Source organism: Grus americana, chromosome 1, assembly GCF_028858705.1.
Source record: "Grus americana isolate bGruAme1 chromosome 1, bGruAme1.mat, whole genome shotgun sequence".
In the NCBI taxonomy this organism is placed as follows: domain Eukaryota; kingdom Metazoa; phylum Chordata; class Aves; order Gruiformes; family Gruidae; genus Grus; species Grus americana.
The window spans coordinates 84883183-84908026 of NC_072852.1; the positions used below are offsets into that span (position 1 = coordinate 84883183).

Consider the following 24844-nt stretch of genomic DNA (forward strand, 5'->3'; position numbering starts at 1 on the left):
TCCTCCCTACAAGGGACCTGTCTCCTCACATGAGTGAGTGCACCCAAGTTCCAGGGCAGGGAGAATGTTGATGTCTCCATGCTATAATCACAGTTAAGAACTATCCTACTCTATAAGCTGGAACAATGTTTTCACCAGTCCAGAGGGACAGAAGAAGATGACAGTAGACCAAGTCTCTTCTGTGGTTGCCTCTATAGGCTAGCAGTGTGGTAGACCCACCTCTAGGCCCTTACACATCAGTAGGAGCACAGCAGGGATACAGCAGACTGCAAGTTCACAGTGGCAGCTAAAACTGGTGTAAAAAACTTCACTGGGTTTACTTTGAACTGGCAAGTTTCCTAATGAACCAGAGAAAGTTTGTCCTCCTGCCTTCAGTGGCAAAGGGCTGAACCTTCCGTAAAGAGTCTAATTCGTAAAAATGAGTTCGTGCACTTCAGTTAATCCAGGCACTTCTACGCAGCTGAATGACTTGGTAATGCCCAGCGCTGACACTAGCAGTAGCAGAACTGTGACCTGTGACATGGATGGTGATGCCAGAGATCTCTGCCTCATCATGCCCCTGTGCTCAGCTGTACCAAGAGACTATCCCCAGCCAGATGTGACTGGGGTAGGTGGGAGCACCAGCCTGTGACAGTGTTCAATTTGGAGTCCAGGCTCCACTGGGAGTATGGTACCATCTCTCATGCTGCCCTGTTCATCATTTCTGCTTTGTCACGTGTCCTTTTGCTCCTGTAGAGATAGTCCTACACATTACAGGACCATCACCACTGCAAAGTTCTTGCCTAATGGACTAGAATTGCTGCTGAGTAAATGGGCATATCTCTGATTCACCCCTCTGACCCACACTCACTTGTACTGGGGCAGGGCCACAGGACCATGATCACACTCCAGCTGGAGTTGTTACAGCCTTCATAAAGTGCTGTCCCTGTTTTCAGCTGTCTCCAAGATTGTGCTTCATTTCCTCTCCCAGAACAGCAGTGTAGCTGCTTATGCTTCAGAAAGGTCTATCGAATACTCAGAAACCACATTTGGCCTAAAAAGAGCTGAAGAGAGCTGAGTCTGGGAGTGTATCAGGTGAGAAATATTACATCTTCTCACTTTCTTCTTCTCTTCCCTAGTGTTTCACTTTCAGGAATCCGTTGTTGCTCTATTTCTCTTTTGGGACTTCTAGCAAGACTGATTAGCCCTTCTGAGAAGAAGGAATAAATAAACAAGAAATTGGACAGAACACCAGATAATGACAGAGGACAGCAAATTAAAACATTGGTTTTGGGAGTAAGAGTCAAAACTGTAACTATAAGGAGAAGGGACATAAACCAGCAGCATATCCCTGTGCAGGCACCCACTGCTCCCTGAGGAGCCAGTGGACACTTGCCAATACTGCTCTGAGACAAGATGATGGAACAGGAGGTGGCCCAACAGCCTCCAGGATATGTGTCCAAAAATCATCAGGTTGCATACCCATCTCATAGTCTTGCTAGTGCTGCCCTACTGTTATTAGCCCCCAAGGCATTCCTCACAACCTGAAGAGAATCACACCTACTGCACTGCCTGTCTGAGAGAAGCTGCACTGGCTAATGCTGCAGAGACCCGTGTTAAATGAAACTGAGGAGCCTGATGGGATCTCATTTTCTTTCTCCTTCAGCGATCATTTTGTCCCCTGCTGTTCTGCTGTATAACCTGACTTCTCCCTTGCTTTTCTTCCTTGGCCATGACCCCACCCTCATCCACGGTCTGGAGGTAAACAGATGAGTGTTACCTGAAGTTCAAAACAAGAATAGGGTACCTCTTGATGTACCAGGAAAAACCCCTGTCCTGCCGTAGAGGCACTGTCCTCTACCTTGCCTGCAGGAAAAACATTTCATGGTAATAGTTCACTGAGATGGGCCTTGGACTGCCAGGAACAAAGTTGGAAGATTCACAGCAGGGTACTCACCTTCAGATGATACTGCAGGAAAAAGCAATTAATTTGGAGCACGGTCACCATACTGCTGTTACAGGATTAGGATCAGCTTTGAGCTGGTACGTTCCTTACTGGACTACTGGACCTTTTTCATGTAGAACAATGTGGTTGACACAGCCTTTCAGACGGCAGCAGTGAGTGTCACCAAATATGGGATAATAAACTCTCCAATACTCCGTTTTAGTATTAGAAAGCAGGCATTCTTTATTATGGCGCCAGATGCACAGGGGATAGCTCTGCCTATCATGCATACCCTAAAACAAAAGTTCATCCTCTATATACCTTAAAGACATGAATATTCATACATTTTCGGAGAAGTCTGTGCCTCTCTGCCTATCTACTATATTTACATAATGCTGGCATTGCAAAACTACACTGCACATGCGCAGGGGCGGTCATCGGTGGTCGTTTGGGGATTTAGCCCCCCAGTCCTTTTTTCCCTTTTATGGTCTTGAGGACAGTTTCTTCTCCTTGGATGTTTCCCAACTCTGTTGTCTGGCCAAGCTGTTCTTCCTTATCAACCCTGTTTGGGCAATTCTGCCAGGATGTTTCTATTCTCAAGGTTAGGATATCTTCTCCGTACACATTAATTACTCATAGGCCTTGTTAAATTCAAAGCTAATCATTGTTTGGTAAAAGAATTTCTCAACATGAGCACCGCTGCAGGAGGTGTGCTCAGGTAGACAAACTCCTCCGCTCAGTGACAGAGCTCCGGGAGGAGGTGAGTAGGTTGAGGAGTATGTCGCTGGGCACCACTGAAAAAAGTCTGGCCCATCCTCTTGACACCCACCCTTTAGATATTTATAAGCACTGATCAGATCCCCTCTCAGTCTTCTCGTCTCCAGGCTAAACAGACCCAGCTCTCTCAGCCTTCCCTCACACAAGAGATGCTCCAGTCCCCTCATCATCCTTGTAGCCCTCCACTGGACTCTCTCCGGCAGTGCCCTGTCTTTCTTGAACTGGGGAGCCCAGAACTGGACACAGAACTCCAGATGTGGCCTCACCAGGGCAGAGTAGAGGGGGAGGAGAACCTCCCTCGACCTGCTGTCCACGCTCTTCTTAATGCACCCCAGGATCCCATTGGTCTTCTTGGCCACAAGGGCACACTGCTGGCTCATGGAGAGCTTGTTGTCCACCAGGACTCCCAGGTCCTTCTCTGCAGAGCTGCTTCCCAGCAGGTCAGCCCCTAAACTGTCCTGGTGCCTGGGGTTATTCCTCCCTAGGGGCAGGACACTACACTTGCCCTTGTTGCACTTCATAAAGTTCCCCTCCACCCAGCTCTCTAGCCTGTCCAGGTCACACTGAATGGCAGCGATATTTGTGCCTGCATGTTGCAGATCCCAGCAGCAGCACATTTCCTAGTGGGATAATGCAATGGGCCTCCTGCTTGTAGGGGTTGGGAATCATGAAACATGGAGCTTCCAACATGATTCATTCAGATGTTTTGCATTATTTGCAGTGCAAACTGAAAACTGCTGCAAGGCCCAACACATCTTCTTTTTGCCTTCTACCTGTAGATGTAGCTCAGAGCTTTCAATGTCTCCTGCCTCAACATTCCACTCAGTGCTTCCAGCTGGAAAAGCAGAGACTTTTTACTGTGTTCCCCTAGTTTGCAATGAACAGGTGGGACTCCTGAGTGTGGAATTACAAGGGAAGGATGTGTGCCTAGGAACTGAACAAGAAAAGCAAAGTTTCCACAGAGTTGACATTTTCCCTTTTATTCTATTGTTTCTACACTCATAAAAGCAGGGAGAATAAAACCTTAAAATGAAGCAATATAATCCTTAGTAATATAATTACATTATATTGTAATAAAAGCAGTAATATAATAACATTACATAAACACTAATAGCATGAAGTATTTTCAGAAATATACACACATACCCATAAAAGTGATCTTCATAAGAAATTCTCAAAACCAGAAATATTGCTCTGATTACTTCTTTGGAACAGATCAGAGCAGGAAAAATGTTACTTGCTGGCCTCTCAAGAAGATACTCACAGAATCTGATTGCAGAATCAGCAGACAGGAAAGGCCTGATCCTGGGGCATGGTCCCCATCCCCACTGGACTCTCAGGAAGTCTTGTAAAGACCCAGAGCATTCTGCGTGGTGGGTTGACCCTGGCTGGGGGCCAGGCACCCACCAGAGCCGCTCTCTCACTCCCCTCATTCACTAAACAGGGGAGAAAAGGCATAACGAAATGCTTGTGGGTTGAGAAGGACAGGGAGAGATCACTCACCAATTATTGTCACGAGTAAAACAGACTGAACTTAGAGAGGGAATTCATCTAATTTATTACTAAGCAAAACAGAGTAGAGGAATGAGAAATAAAATCAACTCTTAAAACACCTCCCCCCACCCCTCCCATCTTCCCGGGCTCAACTTCACTCCCAGCTTCAACCTCCGCCCCCCCTCAGCGGCACAGGGGGACAGGGAATGGGGGTTACGGTCAGTTGATGGCATGTTGTTTCTGCCGCTTCTTCATCCTCAGGGGGAGGACTCCTCTCATCGTTCCTCTGCTCCAGCATGGAGTTCCTCTCACGGGAGACAGTCCTTCACAAACTTCTCCAACGTGAGTCTCTCCCACGGGGTGCAGACCTTCAGGAGCAAACTGCTCCAGCGTGGGGTCCCCCACGGGGTCACAAGTCCTGCCAGCAAACCTGCCCTGGCGTGGGCTTCTCTCTCCACGGGTCCACCGGTCCTGCCAGGAGCTTGCTCCAACGTGGGCTTCCCACGGGCCACAGCCTCCTTCAGGTGCCTCCACCTGCTCCAGCGTGGGGTCCTCCACGGGCTGCAGGTGGAATCTCTACACCCCCTCATCCTTCCTCCATGGGCTGCAGGGGACAGCCTGCTTCACCATGGTCTTCACCACGGGCTGCAGGGGGATCTCTGCTCTGGTGTCTGGAGCACCTCCTCCCCTTCCTTCTGCGCTGACCTTGGTGTCTGCAGAGTTTCTTACATCTTCTCACTCCTCCCTCCGGCTGCAAAAGCTCTCTCTAACTGTTTTGTTTTCCTTCTTAAATATGTTATCACAGAGGCGCTGATTGGCTTGGCCTTGGGCAGCGGCGGGCCTGTCTTGGAGCCCGCTGGCATTGGCTCTATCAGACACAGGGGGAGCTTCTAGCAGCTTCTCACAGAAGCCACCCCTGTAGCCCCACCCCCGCTACCAAAACCTTGCCACGCAAACCCAACACACTCTGTCATGGCTGTCTGGCTGCATCATCCAAACTTCCCTACAGTTTCTCATGCGTTCCTTCTGCTGTGTCCAATACCTAGTGATGTTCATCCAGTGATAAGATCCTTCCTTCTCTGGTAGCAGTATGAAGCTCATAGTTCAAGGCTGTAGTAGAAAAGACTGCCAGGACCTGGCTTTTCTGGTCTTGTAAATAATGTTATGATGCACAAAGTGATCTTGAAAGCATGCTGCCGATGCTTGTTACTATTCAGTTTCCCAGCAATGGAGGAAGCCCCTAGCAGGAAGAAAGAAACACGAATATTAAAAATTAGATGCCAAAAGCTTAAGTTTTTTCTTCAACATGATCCAGAGTTTGAAAATACAGCATCTAGTCCAAGAGATTGCTCTGATCCACCTTCACCATGTTAGATAATTTCCCTTGAGACACAGCTTTCCAGACAACAGGGTGGCACCTCAGGATTTATTGTGCTGTGTAAACCCCTCCTAGAAAGACAGACCACTCAAACCCAGAAGCATTTAAAAGATGGAAGATTACATAGCTGAATCCAGGGGAAGTGGAGCTAGGTCTTGTGGGAAGACAGAATTTTTGGGGCTAGAAAGGCCCTCTAGAGGTCTCTAGTCCAACAACATGTTTGCGGCATGGCTAACTCCAAAGCTAGATCAGGCAGCTTGGAGGAAAGTTCTCAATGTCTTCAGGGATGGAGGTCTGACAGCCTCTCTGGGCACCTGTTCTAGTATAGCACTGCTGTTGGGGGAGACCTTTTCCTTCCGTCCAGTTTAATTTCCCTTGTTGCAGTTCGCGCGTGTTGCCTCATTTCCCCTCTGTGCAGCTTTGAGGAGAGTCTGGCTCTGTCTTTGCTGCCTTTATATAGTGGAAAACTGCAGTTAGATCCCACTTGGCCTTCTTTTCTTTAGGTCTAACAAAGCCAGTTCCCTCATCCTCTCCTTGTAGGGCAAGTGCTCCAGCCCTCTGACCATTGCAGTGGTACTCCACCAAACTCTGTCTTGTTCCTCAGTGTCTGTCTTATGCCAGGGAGGCCAGGACTTGACACAACAGTCTGTATTTCTCTGGAGCATGGGCCTGTAACTCACTCTCCTCATTACACATCTGCGTAATTAGTACAACGGGGCTGGGCATTCACAAGGGTTGAGCACATAGACCTTCCTATTCCTTCTGTGGAGGGTTGGTGGTTAGTCAGAACTACTGATAATGGACCCTATACACCTTCATTTTAGGGGTGGCTTGAGTTTGGCTGACACAGCAAAGTAGTTGAGCAAGTGCTTTCAGCATGAGTGTCCCAGTGCAAGCTTCCTGGCCACCAGGACTCTGTAGTAATCAACAAGGTTGCCAGGGGCACAGGGAGGGACAGGTCATTTGTTAGCTAGCTCTTTAAAACCAAGACCTGAAGGGCATATTCACCTTCTACTGCTACCCAGGGAACTGTGCTAAGTCAGCTGTAGTTTGTCAGTACTCACAAGCATTTAACACACATCTCTGTTCAGCTCCCTAGTAAGCATCGCACTATGCATTTGATTGTGCATAAGCTGCTAAATTATTTAATCATCTTAGACATTAGGAGACTCAGGAAGGCTGAAAGCCAAGGGAAAAAATATCTCCTTAACAGTTACATTGTATTAACTATTTTGTTAGATCATCTGACTGTCACCTGAATGTCTTATTCAGAGAATTAGAATTAGAAAGGTCAAGTTCCTCAAGTATTAAAAGACCTACATAAAGTTTGGGGTGGATGGAACCGAAATTAAGTTTAATGTGTACCTTTTCCTCAGACAGAAATAAAACAAGGCCTTTGTAGCCTCCTACAAACAGGTTAGTTTTTCTCCTTCCAGACTTCAAATTCCTGTCTGTATTATGTAGTTCTATGCATCCCTTCCTCTACCTCCTGCCGTCCACTCTGCTAGCCCCTATTCTACATATTGGGACCAGTTCAAGCAAGAACTGGCTTGCCCCACAAAGGGTGGATGAGCCAGGAAGTTTACTCCAGTTCTGGTCTTCTCTCCTGTTCAGTAGACCACCTTCTCTTTCTTGTATAGTAGGATATCAGGCCATACAAATAACTTCTGCAGTTGTATGGATTGCAAGGAATGGGGAATGGATACTCTTATGATACTCTTATGTGTAACCTCTTATCCTGAAAGTGAATCCAACCATCTGGGCTTTTGAACTTGCTCAGAACTGAGCTAAAGTCAGTGGTCATGTCCTGAGAGGCAAAAAGAGTGTACTTGAATCACGTTTAGACAGCTGAATGAGCTTTTGGGATCAAATAGCTCCAGTAAGCTGCAAGCTAATGAACTTGTAGCTCATCCATGTAAAAGGCTGAGATAATTTACTCTTTTCTTAGTAAAAAACTTGAAAGTATTGCTAAATCTCTTCTCTACTTCTAGCCACAAAGGCACAATGTAGCAGCATAGTCTTTGGCAATCTCTTGCCCCTTGGCCCTCTGTTCATGCAGCATCAAGCCCATACTTATTTTTCCTACTAGCATTTCTGCTAACACCATTGCTGGGATCCTCCAAACCTAGGATTTTGATTACTTTTCACTCTCAGCATTTTCTTCAAGTGCCTACTAACCAAAAGGATATGACAGAGCTCTCTCTTATTCAGAAAGATGTATGAAGCGAAACTCCAGGGCCAATAATCATCTTCTCCACGTTGGTATGCAACAAATATTCTCCAGAAGTAACTGTAATCTGAGAAGAGAGATATCCAGTCACTCTTGATGAAAGGCATGCCCAATGCGTTCTTCATATGTCAGTGAGACACTTCTTTCTCAATAAGACAATGGTAAAGGGCAGGAGAAAAATATTCATCTGAGGGTATTCAAGCAAGGGAGCAACAATGACTTGCAACTACACAAATAAGTTAGTGGAAAGGGGAACCAAAACTCTACAAATAGCAATATGTCTAAAAAGGGGAATCGCCAGAGAGACACATCACTACAGTGGCTTGGGCAAACCCTATCACAGATAGCACATAAGGGCATAAAGCCAGGGCACAATGGCCAAAGGAGAAGGAGTCAAAGAAGCAGCAGGCTGCTGCTTTGGGAGGGACTGAAAAAGGAAGTGGCACATGCAATCAGCGCTGTTCAGGCATACCTTTTGGCAGCCTTGTGCTTGATCACAGCAGCTTGGGGTAACACAATAAACCTGTTGCTTCAATCATGAATCTGTCTGACTTCTCTCAATGACCAGGGAAAACCTGGAGTGAACACCCTAACATTTAACAGTTTCATATTGATCTTAGTGTTGATAGGATGGCCAGAGCTTCTGTCAATGCTTTGGTGGTATAATCCCAGAAAAAGGTTCCCCAAGATAAGCAATGTCCTTTAAGTTTATATTTGACCTGACAGGTTCCATAACGGCACACTCCAATAGTAAGTGTCCAGAGAGGTATGTGAGATTCATCTCTTCGGATGTACATTCCTTTCTGTGAGCTATTTGTCTAGACTATTTTTACAGCCAAACATCAACAGGCAAGCAAGATATACATACAAAAAGACATATATGCAAGACACAATTGTCCTCTGTGATGCATCATCTGAAAGTCTCCTTTAGATGTGTCTCCTTCTCTTCTCTAGCTATCAAGGGAAACCAATTGCTTGCTGCAGCTGTCAAGCTGATCTGCATATATATCCTAGGAGGTTCTATCTCATTCTCAGGAGTTTTCACTGTATATAAAGGAGGCATGGATGGCTAGAGAAAGACATAACTCTCCTTGTTTAGATTTGGCAAGAGGAAATGACCATGCTGGTCCTGCTGCTGTATGGAATTGGAGAAGAAATAAGGCAGCAGAGAGTGGCATTTTTGTACTCACCACTCCTCCTCAATGCCAGTCATCACCACTATTACTATTATGTGCTGAGAGTGCACATAATCCCAGAACTTTCAATCCACACCTAGACAAAGCCAAAGAGTAGTTGGGTTACCTGCAAGATTCATGATATGTATCCTGACTCCTTTCATTGCCAGGTTCCTAAGACCTTGCCGGTTACGGTTATCCAGGTGCCTGAACAGCTTGGCTGCGTATATTTCCAAGGTCACATTGGGATATGCATTCAGGAACTCCAGAATTCTTCTGGAGCAATTCCCACAGGGGGTAGTAGATAGGACCCAGGTGATGGAGCAAGAAACTGATGTCCTGGCCAGGAAACAAGTTTCCAAGAAGTTGACTTCAGCATGTTGGGTAGCATTGTTTGAACACCAGCTCCTCCAGATGGTACCTCTGCTCCACCTGATTTCATATAGCAGATACACCACCCGTGGATGTTCACCAGGCAAATAATTTCTTTTGAAGTCATCTGGCTGTATCTTCCACCTGCAACAAAAGTACTATGATCCCAACACTTCAATGATGTTTGGTCCCATTTTATGTTGCCTGCTGTCAACATCAGCCAAACGTCCCACTCTCAGCCTTTCCCATCACAAGCGAGCAGCTTGAAGAATACTGCAATCTAATGATCTAAATCTGAATTTGATGAACGCTCCAGAACTATTCCCCTAGAGTGGCCCTGGTGAAACAGCCACAGCACGTCCTTGAGACGGGTTGGGAGGGTAAGCAACCCCATCACCGCTCTGAGATCAGCACTGGTCAAAGCAGTGAGACAACTGGAAAGGAAGATCGGGGAAAGGGATGGTAAGAGGAAAACAAGGCACAAGGCTTCTTAGCTTTGCCTGTCTGTAGAAATTGCCGTGGGGCCCAGGCAGCACAAGGTGATAGAGCTGTATCTCTTACCCTTGGTTGTTCTCTCTGGATCTAGGACCTATATAGAAAAGATTTGAAGGTCACTGGGGATAGTAGATCGAAAAAACAAAATTTCCTCTACCTCTCCTCTCCTGGCCCCTTTCAGTCTATACACTCCCTGTCAAATCTCTTTCATCTAAGAGGGCTTAATAAGTAATCCCTGCACAGCAGGATAGCCACTCTGGGATGCAGGAGTAGTGGATTTCTACCTGGGAGCTAAACTTCATGGTTGTTTAAACTATGCTGTACATGAACCTTTCCTCACTTTAACACATTAGAGTTGACCATGATCTCACTCAAGTTTAACGTCACAGGTTTCAGTAGTACTGCATCTGATTTTCTGTGACTAATTAAAGAGCAGAATCAAATCTTTTCTCCCTTTGTATCTTCCAAACCACTTCTGCCAGGCAAAACTTGAGCTATTTCCCTATTGGTGCTCATAATGTCAGTCTAGACAAAAACATTCTCACAGCCAATGGTTCTTTCTTTTCTTAGTATGAAACTGTTTCAAAAGCTGAAAAAATATCAGTGCAGAAAGAAGGGTGATTTCTAACTAACAAATACCTATGGGGTGGCACCACAGATCTGCCTGATAATATACATTTTGTCTCTCATGGTGGCAAGGAAATTCGATCCTATGACTCATTCATCCCTTTCCAGCTGAGAGTCTAGATGAAGACAATTGCAGGTGATCAAGGCTCATTATTTCTTTTGTAGAAGTCCATCCATAGCAAACTTAAGGATCTAAGAACCCTCATTTTATTGAAGAAAAGAATTAATTTACTAATTAATTCAATTAAGATATTAAAGGCACTTTTTCCATAGCTCTTAGCTCTTTAAGATGAGGAATTACGAAATATACACAGTGAAATTACATTTCAGCAGGAATAAAATAGTCTTTCCCATCAACAGAGACCTGATCAGCTCCTTGCACAGCCTTATTGCACTGATTCTTTAAGAGGCATTTTCTAGTTGTTTCTCACATTGAGAAAAAAATAAGTGAAAAGATAAGCCAACTAATTTGCTCCATTCTTACTTGCCTTTGAGATCTCTTTCCACATTAAGAGGTCTTTTAGAATTTGAATTCTTCCTGCATAATGCCACATCAGGGTTAACAAAATTATATTAATATTTTGAAGCTGGACCTAAGACTCAAGATATGGTAATGCATTCAAAAAGATAGCACACACAAATCCACAAGTGTCTCCTGTGTATCTTCATGTGCCAACACACACATATGTACTTAACAGTCCCTTAGATACAACTACAGTAAATATCTACACTGAACATGGAGAAATAGACCTACTTTTCACATACATGTACTTACCTCTATGAGCGACAGCAGCCATGGATATTTCTGGATCTGTCTGTGGCCTCTTGGGTGATGGATGTCCTTTTATTAATCTTCCATTTGTTTCAGTTTCTATTCCTGAAGACTAAACTTTAGACGTAATGTTACTCAGCTGAACATTTCCTCATGGTAGCTTGCTCTTACGCAAATGAACTACCCCACTCGGTGAAACTGAAAGCAAGGTCCTGGCAGCAAGAGACTGCAAAAGAGGGTGAGTCCCATTCAGAAGTGGATCTGGGAGTGCAAACAAGGTTGCCTGCCAGAAGCTGGAATTAACAGGAGAGCCATTTTTTGACGTGCAGAACAGATATTATATGTCTTTATTACCACTAGCCCCAGAATAGCAAAGCAGCTCTTCTCTAGTCATCCCAATGCACCGAGAGAGAAAGAGCAGCTACACAAACGGCATCAAGTCACATAGCTGTGGCATGGCAGGTAACTTTTCTGGCACCCAGATATCATCAGAAAGTTGAGCAGAACCTGATGGAGAGAGAGAAACAGATGTCATTTGCAGAAGCTTGTGATTTTATGGATCTCCAGGCGGTGACAGTTATGCCATTTCCCTTCACGGGACCATTCTGTGGAGTTCCAAGGACCACTCATACACCCTTGAACCTGGGTCCTCACGTAAGCAAGGAAGACCCTCAATCTGCGTGAGGACATTTCTACATCTGTGGTCAGTGACTGGGCAGACACTCTCAGGCTAACTCTACGCAAGCTGCCCAGCATCCAGGAGAGCTATGTCAGTGGACAGCTTGTTGTGGAGCAATACCCAGATATTTATGAAACTTCACAACTGAGAAGAGCCCTCTACTCATGTGGGCACCCTGAGAGCAAGACCTGAGCCAGCTGGTGAGTATCTGCAGAAGCTATTGGTCATGACAGATCAGTTGTGAAAAGAATAGGCTTTTTCCAGTGCCCTGAGAAATCTGCTCAGCGTTAGGAACTGGGCATCACCTTCCTGTGATCTGTTCTGTAACTCACACAAGATACAGCAAGAAAATGTTTCCTTTTTAATCTGAAAAATGAGTGAAACAATGCTAGTTGCTAGTGAGAAGCTTTCCTCTGACACACCCAAGACCAGCTTGCAGAACAAAGGGATTACAGAAGCATTCTCTATATGGCTTAGATAGAGATGACTGTGCTAAGTCAGTCTCTATCACTTACAGTTTCCCCTGGTTTTGTGACTGTATTGGGTTTGCATGGAAAGGTTTTGGCAGCAGGAGGTGGGGGGGGGCTACAATTATTTTGTGGTCTGATGCAAGCTGCAGAAATGGATCCCTGAGGAGCCATCGTCCAGTAATGTGCGTTCCCTGAGGACAAAGCCATTGCCTTCCTCAGTGCCAAGTCTGACTTGGGATTGTAAAGCTAGCGGAGTGATTTATTTGTATTCTCCAAGGCCAGCCCTCAATATTCTATTGTCAAAAAATATTCAGTTTCCTGCAAAGGAAGAACAAACAGAAGTGAACATGAGTGGTGGAGCACAGAGGGAGGAGGGCTTCAGGCACCAGCAGGACCTCTGTGAAGGAGAAGGCTAGTCATGGCAGGATATTGGGCAGAGCACCTGCCTTCAGGGCTTCTTCTGCTGCAAGGTCACCACTCACTTCACAGTGTCGAATTGTTCCTCAGTGGTTGCATTAGTTCATACCTTAGGAAGAGTGAACGGGATCGGCTCAGACACTCAGAGACCTCTTGAAACAAATAAAAAAGTGTTTGACTAATGTGTTTTTGAGTTCATGGACATGATGCTCAGTAAGGTCAGAAATGCATTGATACTGTAGTATTCATTTCCTTCTCTCTGCAGTAGATATTTACAAATGTGTAGTTGTAAATTAGACTTGGAGATGCTTAGTCTGATCTGCAAGAAATGGCTTGATTAGCAGCAGTGCTCAGTATCAGTACTTCCTGGTATAAAACTAGCAATGTGCCACAGAGATAAAAAATGCCTCCAAGCAGAAGCAGGGAATTTGCAATGCAGTGTTTCCAGGTGTCTCCAAGAAGCTGAATATGCTCTGTGAGATGGTGGAAAACTAAAAGAAAAGAAAAAATAAAAAGGAAATGTCATTCTGTCATTCCTGCCAGCGTAATGTGAGGAGAGGAATACCTTCCAAATCTGGCAGTTGGTTTAACCCTAACAAAATCAGAAAGACAAGGTTACCACACAAGTGAATTTTCATGCTTCTAGAAGAACTTCCACAATACTATCTACAGGGTCCAAGCTTCAGTGGTTCAGAAGATGATGATAACTGCCAGAAGGTTAATATACCTAGGTGTGAAAACCCTTTATTGGCCTTTCTGAGCAAACAGCAGTAATCCAGTGTGCCTTTAAGTTGCTACGTGTCTGTAGCAAAGGTCATACCTGTGGGTGGGACCTCATATTACTCAAACAGCTATGACCAAAGTATTTATTTCTATTTCTCGTGCTGTCAATTATTTCCCCTTTACAGATCTGAGAGCAGTAGGAGCTGGAAGGGATCTCTGGAGATCATCTAGTCCAACCCCCCTGCTAGAGCAGGATCACCTAGAGCAGATTGCACAGGATCACGTCCAAGAGAGAAGTCTCCAGAGAAGGACACTCCATAATTGCTCTGGGCAGCCTGTTCCAGTGTTCTGTCACCCTCACAATAAAGAAGTTTTTCCTCATATTGAGATGGAACTTCCTGGGTTCCAGTTTTTGCCCGTTGCCCCTTGTCCTGTCACTGGGCACCACTGAAAAGAGTCTGGCCCCATCCTCATGACACCCACCATTTAGATACTGGGAGAACACATCAAAGGAATTCCAGCCACTCCAGCCAATAAGTCAGCCTCATCGGGGGCACAACAGAAATGCCTCTACGCAAATACACAGAGCATGGCGAATAAACAAGAGGAGCTGGAGACATGCACATGCCTGCAGGCTATGACATTATTGGCATTACAGAGACATGGTGGGATAGCTCCTGTGACTGGAGTGTTGGGATGGAAGGGTACAGGCTCTTTAGGAAGGACGGGCAGGGCAGATGAGGATGGGGCATCACCCTCTACGTCAATGACCAGCTGGAGTGCATGGAGCTCCACCTGGGGATGGATGAGGAGCTGACTGAGAGCCTATGGGTCAGGATTAAAGGGAGGGCTGGGGCAGGGGACATCATAGTGGGGGTCTGCTACAGGCCACCTGACCAGGGAGACCGAGCAGATAAAGCCCTCTATAGGCAGATAGGAGCAGCCTCATGTTCACAAGCCTTGGTCCTCATGGGGAACTTCAGTCATCCTGTTATCTGTTGGAGGGACAATGCAGCAGAGCACAAGCAATCCAGGAAGTTCCTGGAATGTGTTGATGACAACTTTCTCCTCCAAGCGACAGAGGAGCCCACGAGGAGAGGCGCCATGCTGGACCTTGTTCTCACCAACAAGGAGGGCCTGGCAGGGGATATCAAGCAAAGGGCAGCCTTGGCTGCAGTGACCACGAAATGCTGGAATTCAGGATCCTCAGGACAGCAAGGAGGGAGCACAGCAAGCTCACTACCCTGGACTTCAGGAGAGCAGACTTTGGCCTCTTCAGGGATCTGCTTGGTAGAATACCATGGGACAAAGCCCTGGAAGGAAGAGGGGCCCAAGACAGCTGGCTAATATTCAAGGGTCACCTCCTCCAAGCTCAGGAGCGATGCATCCCAACAAAGAGGAAGTCAAGCAAATCCACCAAGAGGCCCCCGTGGATGAACAAGGAGCTCCTGGGCAAAGTCAAACAAAAAAAGGAAGCCTACAGAGGGTGGAAGCAAGGGCAGGTAGCCTGGGAAGAATACAGAGAAACTATCCAAGCAGCCAGGGAGCAGGTTAGGAAAGCCAAAGCCCTGATAGAAATTAGTCTGGCCAGAGATGTCAAGGACAACAAGGAAAGCTTCTATAGGTATGTTAGTGAGAAAAGGAGGATGAGGGAAAATGTGGGTCCCCTTTGGAATGAAACGGGCGACCTGGTTACCCCGGATATGGAGAAGGCTGAGATACTCAATGACATCTTTGCCTCAGTCTTCACTGGGAAATGCTTGAGCCACACTGCCCAGGTCACAGAAGGCAAAGGCAGGGGCTGGGAGAGTGCAGAACCACCCACTGTAGGAGAAGATCAGGTTCAAGAATATCTAAGGAACCTGAAGGTGCACAAGTCCATGGGACCTGATGAGTCACATCCGTGAGTCTTGAGGGAACTGGCGGATGAAGTGGCCAGGCCACTCTCCATCATATTTGAGAAGTCCTGGCAGTCTGGTGAAGTTCCCATCAACTGGAAAAGGGGAAACATAACCCCCATTTTTAAGAAGGGGAAAAAGGAAGACCCAGGGAACCACAGGCTGCTCAGTCTCACCTCTGTGCCTGGCAAGATTATGGAGCAGACCCTCCTAGAGACTATGCTCAGGCACATGGAACATAAGGAGGTGATTGGTGACAGCCAACATGGCTTCACTAAGGGCAAATCGTGCCTGACAGACTTGGTGGCCTTCTATGATGGGGTTACAGCATCAGTGGACAAGGGAAGGGCGACTGACATCATCTACCTGGACTTGTGCAAGGCATTTGACACTGTCCCGCACAACATCCTTGTCTCTAAATTGGAGAGACATGGATTTGATGGATGGACCACTCGGTGGATAAGGAATTGGCTGGATGGTCACACTCAAAGAGTTGTGATCAATGGCTCAATGTCCAAGTGGAGAACAGCGACGAGTGGCATTCCTCAGGGGTTGATACTGGGACCGACAGTGTTCAACATCTTTGTCAGTGACATGGACAATGGGATCGAGTGCACCCTCACCAAGTTTGCTGATGACACCAAGCTGTGTGGTGTGGCCGACACTCTGGAGGGAAGGGATGCCATCCAGAGGGACCTCGACAGGCTGGAGAGGTGGGCCCGTGCGAACTGCATGAAGTTCAACAAGGCCAAGTGCAAGGTCCTGCATGTGGGTCAGCGCAATCCCAAGTACAGCTACAGGCTGGGCGAGGAATGGATTGAAAGCAGCCCCGAGGAGAAGGACTTGGGGGTATTGATTGATGAAAAGCTCAGCATGAGCCAGCAGTGTGCGCTTGCAGCCCAGAAAGCCAACCATGTCCTGGGCTGTATCAAAAGAGGCGTGACCAGCAGGTCGAGGGAGGTGATCCTGCCCCTCTACTCCGCTCTGGTGAGACCCCACCTGGAGTACTGCATCCAGCTCTGGGGGCCCCAGTACAGGAGAGACATGGAGCTGTTGGAGCAAGTCCAGAGGAGGGCCATGAAGCTGACTGGAGGGCTGGAGCACCTCTCCTATGAGGACAGGCTGAGAGAGTTGGGATTGTTCAGCCTGGAGAAGAGAAGGGGAGACCTAACTGCGTAAAGGGGGCCTACAGGAAAGATGGTGAGGGACTGTTTATCAGGGAGTGTAGTGACAGGACAAGGGGTAAGGGGTTTAAGCTGAAGGCGGGTCGATTTAGATTAGATGTTTAGAAAGAAATTCTTTACTGTTAGAGTGGTGAGGCACTGGCACAGGTTGCCCAAAGTGGTTGTGGAGGCCCCATCCCTGGAAGTGTTCAAGGCCAGGTTGGATGGGGTTTTGGGCGACTTGGTCTAGTAGAGGGTATCCCTGCCTATGGCAGAGGGGGTTGGAACTAGGTGATCTTTGAGGTCCCTTCCAACCCAAACCATTCTATGATTCTATGATTCTACGATTCTATATATGACCAGATTCGCCGAGGGTAGTCATCTAGAAACTTCACGGTTTCTTCAGAATACTTTGCAGAAGGACTCCAGGATATACACCAGGTGATAGAGAGGTGGACAGAGCAACAGGGAGCTAGCTTCCTACAGATGTCTCCCAGGATACAGATTTCAGCATAACAATCCTGTAGCATGACAGTATTACAGTAGTGGTGTCTGCTGGATGTATTCCTCCCCTAGTTTATCTCACCAAGTGTGTCTTGAGAGGACAGGCACATAGTTTGCAATGTTTCACAACTCTCTTTTGGTTTGTCTGACACTTGAAACACAAGACGTACCTCTGGTAACACCAACTCCAGCGTCACACTGAACAATTTTATTCAGCATAAAATACAAATTTGGACTGAGGTAGAAGTCACTGAAATGGAAAAATATGGAAAAAAATAGGAAAGACAGGCAGGTTAGAGAGAAGAAAGAGGAGCACAAAAGAAGGAAAGTTAGATCAGACATCATAGAAAACAAAAAGGGACAAGGTTTGAATCAGCCAAGATCCCAATTTGCAAATCTCTGAGGATTTTACAGGTACTGAGTTTTCTATTCTCTGGCTGAATGACCTATTGGAAAGAGGTGAGAATCACCCAGTGGAAGTCTGGAAGCAAGGGAGAAGGCAAAACTTAAATGTGACTAAAAGCTTGGGGCTCATGCCACAGAGGTTTAAGGTCTCAATCTCCACTTACAAGCCACCTCCTGAACTTAATTTATAATCATAAATTTTGTGTTAGTTCCAGTGTTCTGCTGCTGGCACACTTGACAGTAAAAGGAAAATCCACCGTATGTTTGTTTGGATTTAATGGAGTTTTCTTAGTAGATATCTACATTTTTATGGAAAGAAAAAAACACACAGAACCTTTTGAGATTAACTCTGTGAACTTAAAATTTTAAAAAGGTCTAAAACGTGTCTCTATGTGTGTATGAATTTATAAGTACACAGTCACACATATTTATATCTACATGCATGCATCATAATGCAATAATGCATATAAAAATAAGCTTGTAGTTACACAAATACACACCCTTGGCAGCATATGAGTTTACAACTCTGACCAAAAAGCACACCCACGGCCTGTTATCTCTCCCAGCACATTTACTTTCCTTTCCTCTGCAGGTTACACTGCATCATCATACTTTACTGTGACTCTTGTTCCAAACCGAAACATAAGAGATTAAGGTAAGTGATACTCTGCTGCTACTGGGTGAGCTTTATGAGTCTGACCCCAAATAACAAAGTGGAATGGCAGCCAGCCACGAGGGTGTGTGGGTGCAGCCCTGACTCAGGCAAGGTGGAGAACAGGTAGTTAGTGGGAAGGAGTTACCTGTGTGCTTACTTCAGTATTATTTTTTGTTAGCTAAACAAAATATCCCAATGTCCTTTTATTAGAATTATTTCACATTAACTGGTGAGGCTATAGAAATCAGAGAAGTGGATCTAGTATATTTCATGAGGAGTCAGTGTGAAAAAAAGAAAAGCTGCAAGTGAACACATCTGTATTTTGAACTATGATTTTCTACTCTAAGCAGTCCTTCTGCAGTCATCTCACACTACTTTGTGTCACAGAAGTTCTAGATATTTATCTTTCTGATTTTGTCTTATTTCTACCTCTTTGTTTCAATGCATGTGCTGTGTCAAAGCACTTGGCAGAACAGTAAGTACCCCAAACCAGAAGCAGGAGCCCGGTGGACATCAGAGTGCCCATACTCTCCCTTTGAGAGGCTAAGTCTAGCATACAGTCATCACACAACTGGCAGGGTTTTAAACAGCGAGGGGGACGACAAAACCAGGTGGACTTCACTTGAAAGAAAGCAATGATTCATCTGTTTCTTTTCTCTCAGTCATACCGAAAGAAGTGTTCAGAGCAGCTCTAGGAACTTTCAGTGCTGAGCTTTTCTTTGCCAAGCACTCAGAGGTTGCTCAATGGCGACCATATGGTTAAACTATCCCTGAAATTCACCTGTCAGCTGTAGCTCCCATGGGAGGTAAAACCTCCATCAGAAGCAGAAAACCTCTGTCAGAATCAGGCATTACAACCATTGCGCACCATCAAGGATGGAGATTTCTTCATAGCAGCCTATATATTGCTGTGGTTTAGACCGGTGACCAAAACAGTGTTGATAGCACACCAAAATTTTACCTGTTGCTGAACAGAGCTTACACAACGTCAAGGTCTTCTCTGTTTCTGGCTTTGCCACCAAGTGAGTAGGCTGGGGGTGGGCAAGAGGTTGGGAAGGAACACAGCTGGGACAGCTGACCCAAACTGACCACAGAGATTTTTCATGTCATCTAACAATATGCTCAACAATAAAACTTGGGGAAATTTTTTTCTGAAGTTGCTGTTGCTTGGGGATTGGCTGGTCATCAGTCTGCTGGTGGTCATCAGTCTTGCCTCTGCAACATTTGGGGTTTCTTTTCTTGTTTTCCCCTTCAACTATTAAATTGTCTTATCTTGATGCATGGCTTTTCTCACTTTTGCCCTTTCAATTCTGCCCCACCCCCCCCATTCCATGGGGCAGGGAGAGGGAAGAGAAAGCAGCTGTGCGGTGATTAGCTGCCTGCCAGGGTTAACCCACCTCACCAACTCATGTCCACAAGGAGGCTAGAATTCCACACTACTTGGCTCTCCACAGGTAAGCTGCTAAAGAGGTCTTGTAAGAAGACTCCAGAGATATGGGGTTGCTCTGCCAGGATCTTCATGATTCAGGCCCTCTGTTGCTAGGTAAATAGTCCCTCCATCACAGCTAACACTCCTTCGCCTGTCACTGGTGTGGAGCGGGACTGTGAGACAGGAACCTGTGTGTTTAAGCAGCAGTAAGTGCTTTATGGTAGTCCTCATAGCAGAAGCAGGACAATCTTCAGGTGACCATCTATCAGTAGTCTTGATAGCTTCGAACTTGAACAGTCATGGCATGCGGTGCAGGTCCAGGGGACACCTGGTACAGCTGTGAGATAACCCTTCAAGGGAAGAGATTTAGGGAATGTAGCTGAAGTTGTGGGTCCTAGCTACCTTTTCCTACGTTGAAGCCGTGTTGCTTAGGCCAGTCAGAAGTACAAGGAGGAGCCACACCTGCTTCAGTGATGGTTATGGATTGTGTTCATTGCATCTGAGTTGATATTAAGAGAAGTGAGGGATTAGAAGGTGGATATGGGGCTAAGCAGTGTTTTTCAGCAGTAGATGGCAGAAGTGGAAAACAAATGAGATGGAAATCAAGATGTAGCAGGGAACTGTGAGGGTGGAGGGGCAGAACTTATATCCAAAAATCCAGCTGAGCTGTCATGGTTCATGAAGATGAGTACACCCAATGGGGTCAACTGTAAATGCTCATCTTATCCAGGTATGAAAGTGGCTTGAAAATCATCTCCAACTACCCAAATTGTCTTGGCCCAAGTGCTATGGATTAGACATTTGCTGATCAGGATGCTGCTATGGAAAGCCCTCACTATGGGGTAGACCAATAATCCAGATGGTATTTGGAAGCAGAGGGAATTATGATACCATGGCTCAGCAATCTGCCCTGTGACAATTTTCCTGTCTTGTCTTAGAGAAGTTATGCATGATGCTGACAGGGAAGCCCTGCCAGATCTCACTACTACAGTTAACAGAGACTGCATATTTGGAGGCTAACACAGTTACTGCTTGTCTTGTGACAGGCAGGGCTGCAGGATGGGGAACATATGCATCTGCACCACCTTTGCCACAGCCTACTGCCCAATCCACCTTCATCAGAGACACTTAAACTGAGACACTCTGCCTCCCACCACCATTGCTAAAGTTTAAGGATGAACAGAGACATCATTTGGCAGGAAAACTGCCCTTGGTTTAACCAGACCCATGGTAGCAATGGATGCAGCACAAACAAGGCAATGCCAGTGCAAAGCACTGTGGCTCTGCACCACATCTCTGGGGCTGCAGGTCAAGAAGCAGAGCTGAGCCGGTCTCCCAAAGCCACTTTGGGGAGATAAAGCTCTGGCTGCACCCGGAGTTTGTTCAGAGCTCTGAGATGCCACCAAGTGACCATCCAGATGCGCAGGTGGAGGTGACACATACAGTGCATGCTGGCATAGGAGTTCTGATCTGCTGAAGGAAAAGTCCAGGCCAAAACAGTGATAGAGATCCAACCCCTTCAGTGCCTGACAGACCTGAGTCTCAGCAGGCATGCTGCAGGGAGAGAGACAACAACTAGCAGCACCTTTGTCCAGACAAGAAACAGACGGTGAGGAGAGCAGTCGTCACGCTGTGAGGCACAACACAGGCTTGGGCTGAAGGTGGAGAAGATGTGAACAGACCAGGTAGCCAGAATTGGATGCTGGATGAGGTCTTACTATACGTATCATAGATAACCTCTAAATGATTGAGTTTAAGCACAAATTTCAGTCCACAGGAGACTAAAATGTCACATGCCTCCAGCAGGGAACAGAAAGGCCACAGTGCATAAAGGACTAGCAGTTACCATAGAGGTGCCACTTGGGACTGGATTCAGGCCCTTCTGTTTCTCTACATGAGAACTACAAGGCATCCAAGTACAGAACATCACCCTTCAGCTTCCAGATCTTTTTCCCAGCCTCATATGCATGTGCCACATGGTTAAATGGCAGTGCTCCAGCCAGCTATGGCAGCAACAAGAGTATTTTCCTGTTTCATGACTTGGCTTTTGAATCTGCTAGTTCAAGAGAGAGGGCTTCTGGTTTCTAAGTGACTACTGAGAAATATTGCTCAGCTGCATCATTGATATTTGACCTGTTAGGTCTCATTTGGTATGTTTATTTTTACTGTTACATTAGATACAGCATTCTGTATTTCATTTCCTTGTTCTCCCACACACACCCCCTGGGGAGAACTGAGCCGAATGTGAGGTCTCTTCTTGCTTACTGTTTGACCACGGACTAATTTGCTAGGCAAATGTGACTCAAAAAGAATGGCTTGAAATAAAAATTTCATCATAGTATTATAGATAAGCAGAATCTAGACAACTGATCAGGTGTTCAGAGCCTGACCAAGACCAAGTCACAGCAGCTCTTGCCAGGCACTGCCAGGGCGCAGCAAGGGCTGGTTACTCCCTAAGGGATGAGGAGTCAAGTCAAGCAAGATAAAGCAGCCAGCAAGGAAGGATCCTTGCTAGCCAGGGCCCATCCCAGTATACCCAGAAAAGGAGAGCAGGGCGGGCCCAGGGCTAGCAGCCAGGATAAACCAAGAGTCCAGATTTTCAGGTAGGTTCATGCTGATCGAGGCAGGTCCTAGGTCAAGCTGGGAAGTCAACCCTCAGGTCCTGTGATGGCAACCAAGGCCACATGCAGACACAGTGATCACCGGGCTGGTCCGTAGAGATGAGACAGGTCTGAGGTCAACCCAGAAAATCAGTTCACAGGTCAAGAAACAGATCAACAGGATCCATGGCTGGCCATGGGCATGGGTGTGAGAGCTGGAGACAAGCACACCTACGCCATAGTTCAAGAAGGGACTAATAGAGCAAATCTGTGCTTAAATGAAGCTCCTGGGCCATCTATGGGCAGTGTGTCAGTGGAAGCCCCAAGTGAGGATGGTTAAGGCAACTAAGGTTTTTTTAATGACCTCAGGGCCCTGAGAGACACAGACCATAATAATTGCCTTCAGTTTTTATTGTGAAAATGATCTGGGGTTCTTGCTTGTTTGTGACATAGGAATGTCACAGCCTTGCTTTGCCCAACAGCTGGTTACAATGCAAAGAAGAGCTGAGTGTGGTAAGCCAAGGCCAACAGGACAATGTAAACAAGAACTAAGTATAATGAGCTTTGGCATGGACAGTGGATCAACAAGCTACAGAACCATCCCCAAAGCTGACGGGAAGGTATACAGTAATATCATTTGATTGACAGCCTGTGCCAACAACTAGCTACAAAGACCTTCAGCAGTAGAGATTGGGGGGAGGCACTTGGTCCACTTCATAAATTGAACCTAGGGGTTTCACATTGTCTGTGTTTCTCTTCCCCCCATAACAACTTGTGTGATCAATTTTCTCCTCCTCTTTAAGACCAGCTTGAAAGCATCAGTTCCTGAACATGTAAGATATAAAGATCCATATCTAAACAAGGGGACACATCTACCAAAGTGGACATTACTTACTTGAGGAGTGCTGGCATTTTGTGAGTTACAGGCTGTCATCTCTTAGTTTCCATAAGCCAGATTCCCTTTAGGCTAGACCGGTCCAAAACTCTGAGTAATTCTGTTGACTATGTTAAAAGATGAGGAATACAAATGAGAGAAGAATCAGGCCCATTAATAGCTTTAGAGCTTAATGACTAAAATGAGTATAAGTCAATAAATATTTATCCTAGTATTGCAGAAATAACCTAGCATCAGGAACAGTGAATGGAGAGAGGGTCTATTCCCAAGCACTTGGTACTGACAGCAGGGCTTGTACCTCTGCACAGTACAGAGGAGCAAACAACCCAGCTTGACTACTACAAAGGATACCGCTGCATTCCTACAGTTTTTTGTGCAGCCTAATGTGCCTTGCTTTTCAAGGAGTTTCCAGTGGATGCATCTAGTGGTCCAGTTCCAGGACAGGCTTGCAGATAAAAATACTTTCTTACTTCTTTTAGCCAACTGAGTGGAGCTGCTGAAATGCAAGGACCATGGATACTGTAAGTATCATTCCACAGTCACACCACTTGGTGGATGGAGGATTTTGATTCTGATGAATGGAGCATCTGTGGATTTTTTTAAGTTGCTTTTTTAAGATCAAGTGCTGATGTCAGTTACATGTTATAACTCCCACTGAGCCAGTGGAAAATTCTCTAGGCTAGCACAGTCTTTCAAATGCAGTCAGGTGTTTCAGTGATTAATGATGAGACAGTAGTATAGTAAGAACTAGCACTTATTGTGATTAGTTGATGAGTTTAAAACAAAGTCAAGTACTTATTTACATGGCAAGCTGTGAACTTCTGGAATCTGCTGCCCCAGTAAGCTGTGGACACAGATGGCAGGACAGGGGCAAAAGAGATCTGAGAAATTAATGGTAACAAGTCCATAAACAGACACTAAGGGGAAGATGCAGGGTTGCCAACCACAGTCATTGTGGGTATTAAGGTAGTGTGACTGGATCATAATGAACCACAGATAGTGGCCAGGCTTGTCTACTCTCCCTAAAAAGCATCTCCTCTTGCCACTACTAGATACAGTGTCTGGACTATGGTCTCTGCCCTGATGAGGCATTTGCCTTGTTTTCAGGTTCACTTTTTTTCCTTTTGCAGCATGAGGTAGGACACAAGGCTAGCCGAGAGGACAGCAAGTCTCTAGAGATGTTCCTTTTGGCACCCTGACCCCTTGCCAGAGATTAATTTTTCAAGAGTCAAGGAAGTAGCCTGTTTTTATCAAAATGCCTCAGTTGAAGTGAGTTATGGTAAATTAATCAACTGTTCCGCTAATTTAGCAGTCCTTTTTGAGTACCCTTTTCCCATCAGCCTGTGCACCACTGGGCCACATCAGGGGAAGAAAAATGTTAGCAGAGGCCTGGGACCCTGTTCCTCGTTCTGGCTGCTGCCTGCCTCCATTGCCACATCCAGAAGTTTCTCATCAGGGATATTTAGCACTGCCCAGTATATTCAAGAGTCCCAGTGACAAGCTGCCTGTCCAGGATACTGGTGGCTTTTAGAAACTGGGGAATGTTAGCAACAGTTTATGATTGTTATCTCCTGTATACAAGCAGTAAGGTAGCTGGCCATCTTCTGTGGGTGAAATCTTTTGATAGAGGATCGGAGGTAACACTGGTTTGTTGCTTGACGGGGTGGGTCACCTCACAAATAGGGATGTAGACAAAGCAGAGAGGTTTAATACTTTCTTCGCCTCTGTCTTTAACACCAGTGATGGGTCCTGGGACTCCCGG

The 24844-nt window shown here is 46.0% G+C and overlaps 1 protein-coding gene across 3 annotated transcripts; it reads right to left on the bottom strand.

Moving 5' to 3' along the window:
- Window positions 1–3667: 3667 nt before the first annotated feature.
- Window positions 3668–11388, bottom strand: LOC129204531 (C->U-editing enzyme APOBEC-1-like). 3 transcript variants are annotated; one of them, XM_054820734.1, is made up of 5 exons: window positions 11248–11388; window positions 9912–9939; window positions 9106–9494; window positions 7752–7870; window positions 3668–5435 (listed from the first exon to the last, which is right to left on the bottom strand). In XM_054820734.1, exons 1-5 carry the CDS (start codon window positions 11267–11269, stop codon window positions 5409–5411), a joined length of 585 nt encoding a protein of 194 aa, XP_054676709.1. In that variant the 5' UTR covers window positions 11270–11388; the 3' UTR covers window positions 3668–5408. The 3 variants fall into 3 exon arrangements, with proteins under 3 accessions (XP_054676709.1, XP_054676715.1, XP_054676698.1); XM_054820740.1 differs by lacking the exon at window positions 7752–7870 and having other exon boundaries at window positions 3873–5435; XM_054820723.1 differs by lacking the exon at window positions 3668–5435 and having other exon boundaries at window positions 7626–7870.
- Between the last annotated feature and the right edge of the window lie 13456 nt (window positions 11389–24844).

Excerpts from the sequence above, each read along its gene's own strand:
- LOC129204531 (XM_054820723.1), bottom strand. The coding sequence starts at position 11,269 with ATGGCTGCTGTCGCTCATAGAG. Across the intron at positions 9,495-9,911 it reads TCCAGAGAGAACAACCAAGG|GTGGAAGATACAGCCAGATG; the intron begins GTAAGAGATACA and ends CTTTTGTTGCAG. Across the intron at positions 7,871-9,105 it reads ACATATCATGAATCTTGCAG|ATTACAGTTACTTCTGGAGA; the intron begins GTAACCCAACTA and ends CTCTCTTCTCAG.